Below are 7,691 nucleotides of genomic sequence, written 5' to 3'. Positions count from 1 at the left end.
ATCAATTCTCCCCTACGGCTCTACTCTGCAGCCTAGCTCTGGCTTCCCTTTCCTTTCCGGCCTTCCCTCCCCCCTCGATTCCTTCCTTCCTTCCTTCCTTCAGGCACGGCCGCCTGCTACAGCCAGTACTGTTCTCGTCCGGCCGCGCCACCCTTTCCATTTCCGGCACCCTCCCTTTCCTCCCCCCCTTCCCCCATCCATCAACCCACCCAGCCCCCGCCCAGCTACTCTACTCCCCCCTAGCCAGCCAGCCAGCCGTCCACTCCCCCCTCTCTGCTCCGGCGCCGCAGTCGCGTGTCGCATGCATAAACAATGACTGGGCCGGCGGCCCCCACCCCCGTGCCTCGTTGAATAATCGCGCTTTGTTTATATGCGCTTAACCTCGCGTGGGCTGGCCCGGGCCGCGGTCGGCCCGGTTTTTATTAGTAGCACACCCCCGTTTGCCAATAGGAGCAAAGCGAAGCGCTGGTCCCCGTCTCGAGACCCCGACCCCCGCGTCCGCGTCGCCTCCTCCACTCCACCTCCCCCTCCCCTTTCCTCTCCCCTCCTCTCCTTTCGCATCCCCCATCGCGACCGCGACCGCAACCCTCCCGCCGCATCGGCGAGTGAGCCGCGCTCGGTGCTCCCAGCCAGCCTGCCTGCCTGCCTGCCCGGGCGACGCGCGCTACCTCGGCGTGGGTGGTGGCGGGGGGAGAGAGCGCGCGGGGGCGGGGAGATCGATCGGTCGGTGACCGGGACCTAGGAGGAGGGAGGACCGGAGGAGACGCGATGGCGCGGGAGCGGAGGGAGATAAAGCGGATAGAGAGCGCGGCGGCGCGGCAGGTCACCTTCTCCAAGCGCCGCCGGGGCCTCTTCAAGAAGGCCGAGGAGCTCTCCGTCCTCTGCGACGCCGACGTCGCGCTCATCGTCTTCTCCTCCACCGGCAAGCTCTCCCAGTTCGCCAGCTCCAGGTACATACATATACGTCCCTGGTCCCTCCCGCTGCGCGCCGCTCCTTCTCGTCTCGTCTTGTCTCGCGACGGTCCGTAGATCTGCCCTTCTCTCTTCCCCTCCGGCCTTCCCGGGCGCAGGATCCGGCCCGCCTAGGGTTCATGCTGCGCCTCCTCGCGGGCCGCATGTCTGTGCCGTGTGCTTCTCCGCGCCTCGCGCGCCCGGCATGCATCATGCGACGTGCTAGCGGGGCGGATCGCGTTGCTTAATTAGCGCCGCCCGCAACGGATCCTCTAGTTACGTCTGCGGCTGTCGTTTTTTTTTGTTGCCGAAATGGGGATTTTGTGTCTGTTCACTGTAGGATAGTAGTATAATGCTCCTGTAGCTGGTTGCAGATTTTTCTGTTGAGCTTCTTTTTTTTACCCGATCGAGCGGTGTGTTGAGACTGAAGAGCATGCGGGCCTTTGCCAGTGCCGCAGCTTCCGTTTCTATTCGCTGCGTATGTTTATGCATCGTCCGTTCTTGTGGTCTCATCCAAGAGGATGCCCCTCGAGTGCTCCGGTGGGGCAAAGTTGAGCCTGCTAATGGCGTACGGCCGGACTTGTGATTTTATGTGCTGCTACTCCTACGTTGCGTCGCTCGCTGGTTTCTAATGTGGACTTCGTGTTCTGTGCAGCTTGTTATTTTTATCTGTACTCGTATGTACTGTAGATATCGGTTACTGTTGTTTGATGAGATATTATTTGTACTCTTGCACGCATTGTTCGTCGCCTCTTTTCCTTTCTTCTTAGTTTGGGTGTGAAGCTTCCTCGACGGGAGAAAGCAACGATATATTTGTGGTCCATATATAGATTGTTGTGCTGATGTCCTCCACTTGTTTTGTTCAGGTCCCATACTCTGCAGTTCAGCGTGACCGTTCGGGGATAATTTGTCCTAGTTAGCTACATAGTATTCTAACACAGTAGCATCTTGTGCATTATGTTTGTTTACGAGATTCTCATGTAACTTCGAACGGTGCATCACGCTTCTTGAACTTATGTACTGGCTTTACATGCGGATGTCACTGTACTGGAAGTTTTTTCTTTCTTTCAAGAATGGTACTGAAAGAATTTATTAAAGATGAAATAGTCTTAGTTGTGCTGTATATGTTGGCATTGAAAAGATTCCTCAGCTAATCAAAGGATACACATTTGTTTAGCTGAGGATGTTGAGATCATACACAATTAGTGTGTATGATCTCAACTTCTTTTTTAAACAGTAACTGTCGGGTTAAACAATAGCAACATTTTGAGGAGTCCTCCGGTGTTCTAATTTTTTTGGATTCCAACTTCAGTAATTATCAATAACCACGCATTTGTCTAACATAGCATTACAAGCAAATCACTATGACTTGGAACTCTTATTAGCAGCAAACAGTAGGATCTAGCAAAATGTAAGGACACTTGAGTCCAGCATTAATTTCCTCCGCGGCGCAATATATTTTCGTCACTTGTAGGAACCTGAGCAAGTAATTAGTATTTGTTTAAGCAATTAAAGAATAATCTGAACTGAATGGTACATGATAAATGCTGAGACCATCTAACTATACAAAGTTAATGAGAAAATGATGTAGACTCAGTTTCGATGCTTTCTCACTAAGCTATTTGGATTCAAAAACCATTCTTACTTTCAATCTGGCTAAGGAGAGTCTCTCTTCGTTTAAGAAATAAACATGCTTTAGCTTTCTCTTCTGTTTGTTTAGTCGTAGCCCATGGCACTAACAGCATCATCTTATATATGTTGAAATGTATTAGTTAGGGGCTGTTTTTTCTTTGTCACGGTCATTGTTACAATGAACTGTCAAAGTGACTATAGTTAATGTCATGGTGCCCCTGTATAATTCTGAACATCACCGTATCACATTTATTTTAGTCATTTCCTTTTTGTTGGATAGTTGCAGCTTCATGTGGTACTGATATTGCCTTTCCTTGGACAGTATGAATGAGATCATCGACAAGTACAGCACGCATTCTAAGAACCTGGGGAAAACAGACCAGCCTACTCTTGACTTGAACGTAATAAGCACTTCTCACCCTCATTGATGTTAGCCAGCAAATTAAAGTTCTTTGATTATAGCATCCTAATACTTGTGAATCTACATGAGCAACATAAGGATGTGACCCAAAATAAAATATCTTGTATTCAAGGACTAACCTGCCACAAACCTTTTATATAAATGCATTTTTTCCATCTAAAACCATTGAAGCAAAACTATGCTTGGTACCCTTTAAGAAGCTATAAAGAATACTTGAAAGTTGAAACAACAGTTTCTTCTATACCCTTATCAAGTTTTTTCGAGTTGGGTGACAGGCCACATATAAGCTAATGATAGGCCCAGTATTGTTCATGATAGCTGTAAAAATGGTATACTTCATAATTCTCTTGCTTTTATTAATGGGTGTCAGCACTCTATTAAGTTGAACCCTTGGGCACAATAAAACTTTTGTTTGGATTATCCATGTTTTTTTTCTTGGTTTGTGAAATGATTATCCATTTGTAAATACAAACAACAACAACAACAAAGCCTTTAGTCCCAAATATGTTGGGGTAGGCTAGAGGTGAAACCCATAAGATCTCGCGACCAACTCATTGTTCTCGCACATGTATAGCAAGCTTCCACGCACCCCTGTCCATGGCTAGTTCTTTGGTGATGCTCCAATCCTTCAAATCTCTCTTTACGAACTCTTCCCATGTCAAGTTCGGTCTACCCCGGCCTCTTTTGATATTATCCGCATGCTTTAGTCGTTCGCTATGCACTGGGGCTTCTGGGGGCCTGCGTTGAATATGCCCAAACCATCTCAGACGATGTTGGACAAGCTTCTCTTCAATTGGTGCTACCCCAACTCTACCTCGTATATCATCATTCCGGATTCGGCCCTTCCTTGTCTGGCCACACGTCCATCTCAACACGCGCATCTTCGCCACACCTAACTGTTGCACATGTCGCCTTTTAGTCGGCCAACACTCAGCGCCATACAACATTGCAAGTCGAACCGCCGTCCTATAGTACTTGCCTTTTAGCTTTTGTGGCACCCTCTTGTCACAGAGAATGCCAGAAGCTTGGCGCCACTTCATCCATCCGGCTGTAATTCGATGGTTCATATCTTCATCGATATCCCCATCTTTCCGCAACATTGACCCCAAATATCGGAAGGTGTCCTTCTGAGGCACCACCTGACCATCAAGGCTAACATCCTCCTCCTCGTGCATTGTAGTATTGAAAGCGCACCTCATGTACTCGGTTTTAGTCCTACTAAGTCTAAAACCTTTCGATTCCAAGGTTTGCCTCCATAACTCTAACTTCCTGTAAATATGAGGAAAAAAATTGTTAGCTATTGCAATATGATAATTACTGCTTTTTCTGAATCCATCGAGAGTACTCATTTTTTAAAACTCCTCTTGGTATGAAGATAATTGTGATTTGAACTGACATGCTGGCGCATTTCTATTTTCAGTTAGAACATAGCAAATATGCAAATTTGAACGATCAGCTTGCAGAAGCTAGTCTTCGACTAAGGTTATGTTCTACCCCATTATATATTGTTTACGTGATCCATGTTGAATTTATTTGTCAATTCCATATATAATAATGGAAATTCTTGCCCAACTTATAGACAGATGAGAGGCGAGGAGCTTGAGGGATTAAGTGTTGATGAACTCCAACAGTTGGAGAAAAATCTAGAAACTGGTCTGCACAAGGTGCTTCAGACGAAAGTACGGTGACTGAACATGGCATTTTTTCAAAGTTCCCTTCCAGTCAGGCTCAAAATGAGCAACTTTTTAACGGGCTGTATTATTTTGCAGGATCAACAATTCTTGGAACAGATAAATGAACTACATCGAAAGGTAAAGCTTATTGCAAGATCAGTTTTGAAGCCATTATTTTAGGTGAATGGATTTTTTTTAAATAAATAAAACCTTATTCTTTGGTTCAGGTTCATCTACACATGTTTCTCATGTTTTCATAATCAAATGTTATTACATTAAATTCTTACATGTTTACATTTTTACATCCACGGATACATTTTTAATAGTATATTTTTCTATAAAAAATAATTTAGCATATTGTACACTAACAAAAATGGAATTATTCATGTCTTTGTGGGTTGGACAGTACAACTGGATTTTTGCAACGTTATTAGCCTTGTATACTGAAATAGGAAAATAGGGATATGTTCAGAGTCTGAATGCTTGAGCACCATCCTTTTAAAAAGATGCAAGCAAATATAACAGATCATGTAAGTGCTTAAACCAGAGAGAAGATGGTACGAGAATTTAGTGTTTACATATACTTATGTGGAGTCTTTTTAGCTTTACTATTCCTTTCAGTACCAAAGCAAGAAAGTATATTCTTTTTTGTTGTTTACATGTGTAAATGACTATAAATATTCTTATTTTTTGTCCAACATATTAGTTTATTCACCTCTAATATTTTGAGTATTTCTATGTTCTACTTATTTAAACTTAATTATTCTGGCTGATTTGAAGATGGAGGAATAAGTTCTCATTTGACGGAATAAAAAACTCAATGGCAAGCTGTAGATGTTGTAGTTGATTTGTCATCATTTACCAATGTAGCATGCAGAATAAGAACTACCTTCAACATTGTGGCAGCTTGCGCTTACTGCTTGAAAGGTTCATTATGCTGTTTGAAGCTAATCACATATAGAATTAGATGAACAGAATGTCTATTTATTGGTTTGAAGTACCCTTGTCTGTAGAGATAAGATGTAAAACTAATAAAAGTTGCACCATTTGCATATTGTACCAGAGTTCACAGCTGGCAGAAGAGAATAAGAAACTGAGGAACCAAGTATGGACTTGAAACTCAACTTTCTTTAGTCAACACTTCTATTTTTCAGTCCAGTCCATCTGAATACTAATTTCTATTTGCTTTGTTATTTCTGGATGCAGGTAGCCCAGGTTCCAACAGCTGGCAAGCTAGTGGTTGTTGATACCGAAAATGTTATTGCTGAAGATGGACAGTCCTCGGAATCTGTCATGACTGCATTGCACTCTGGAAGCTCACAGGATAATGATGATGGTTCCGATGTTTCCCTGAAATTAGCGTGAGTTTCCAAGAGCGATGTTGCTTCTCTGAAATTATCAAGTTTTTTAACGCAGATCCATATAGTTCTGTACTTAGTGACTTGGTATGTGTCAGTGGACAGTGGTATAGATATGGATGCAGCTTCCTGGTTGATATTGATGTGGATATGATCGTATGAGCTGAGCTCTGTTAATAAATTATCAAAAAATCATGAATACTAGATCAATGTTAGTATATCCCTTATTTTAGCTTAGAACTTTGATTTACTCAAAAAGGTTTAGATTGGGGTCCATAACCATAGACATTACAATTCATATTCCATGGGAGAGTCTGCAACCTACCCACTGTTCAATTGCTTGTATTTGATCGTACCATCTGATTGAAATAAATCACGTTTTTGAGTTACGTAGTAATGCTAAGCATCTGTTTTTGTTATTTTCGTGCAATCTCATGATCACATATTCACATGTGATACATCATTTTGATAGTGATAAATGGATTAGAATCTCATGTCATATCTCACTTTTTCTTGCGCTTGTCAAATTAGAGAAATGTAGGGTATACTTAGCTATTTGGAATAACCGTTCTTTTACTTGGAAAATTTGAATAACAGTTTGTTACAGGACAACTAGTTTGTACTACCTTTGTTTGGAAATAAGTAACACTGTTTTAGTTGTAATAAAGTATATTGCAGAAACGTCTGTGGTACATTGTAATACCGCCCAAATTTCATTTGTCATGATTCCCTCTTCCGCCTGTATCTCTTTCACGAACATGTCATTTTGCATATTTTACATTTCGATAATTTCTTGCAGATTGCCATGGAAGTAACAGTAGTTGTCATCCGTTCGGTTCTTCATGGAGGTGCAGCATCAGTGGAGAAGCTCTTGTGTTATGAACAAACCTGGGCTGCAATAAACTTGCAGCTGAAGCGAGATCAGTTGACCTGATTTACCATCCTTGTGGCTGCATGATGTGATGTTTCCGTTTTTACTGTTTGGCATTTGCTAGGACCGTAACTAAACTTCTAGAGAGCTACCTGATGTTCTTCTCGTCGCTGTTGACACTTTTCATGCTATGTATGTACCTTGTTGGTATCTTAAATTATGATCTATAAATACATGTCTTGGTCAGCGTTCTAATCATATGGTGAAGAAGAATGTTGAACAGCGCTCAGAAGGGCACGTTCTAAAGTTAAGGTTACGGCATCCCGGCCTCGCTCCGGTTGTCTGGCACTCCTCGTACTCATCTCATAGGAGTGCTTGGGTGTGTTCGGTCAGTGTTCATGGGTCTGCAACATAGTATCAGGCCCATCACATAGCATCTTTTATGTTTTTTTATTATTTCTTTTCTTCATCTCTCTCCGGACATATAAGAAAAATAAGAAAAAAGTAAGAGACATAGGTGCGTGGACGGATAGAAATGAGTCATAACGGACATGTGGTTTTATGTATGAAACGCAAATATCATTATAATTTTAACATTTTTCAGTGTTTGTAATGCTAAAATGCGGGCCCCTAGAATATATAGTTGTGCAAGTTCACAAAGAACAATTGCCAAAAAAAATAAAAATCACAACAACAAAAAACTTTGTTCTCGACACATACTTCCTTAGACATATTCAACGTGGATCACCAAATGGACTTAATTAAATGTATGCAAACACATTTTC

The 7,691-nt window shown here is 42.7% G+C and overlaps 1 protein-coding gene across 1 annotated transcript; it reads left to right on the top strand.

The window, feature by feature from the left end:
- The first annotated feature begins 454 nt into the window (after positions 1–454).
- Positions 455–7,161, top strand: LOC123402730 (MADS-box transcription factor 22-like). The gene is made up of 8 exons (XM_045096683.1): positions 455–950; positions 2,906–2,984; positions 4,425–4,486; positions 4,584–4,683; positions 4,774–4,815; positions 5,741–5,782; positions 5,884–6,038; positions 6,835–7,161. Exons 1-8 carry the CDS (start codon positions 769–771, stop codon positions 6,848–6,850), a joined length of 678 nt encoding a protein of 225 aa, XP_044952618.1. The 5' UTR covers positions 455–768; the 3' UTR covers positions 6,851–7,161.
- Positions 7,162–7,691: the final 530 nt, after the last annotated feature.

This window comes from Hordeum vulgare, chromosome 6H (assembly GCF_904849725.1).
Source record: "Hordeum vulgare subsp. vulgare chromosome 6H, MorexV3_pseudomolecules_assembly, whole genome shotgun sequence".
NCBI lineage: Eukaryota > Viridiplantae > Streptophyta > Magnoliopsida > Poales > Poaceae > Hordeum > Hordeum vulgare.
This window is presented reverse-complemented; position numbering and strand designations above follow the sequence as displayed.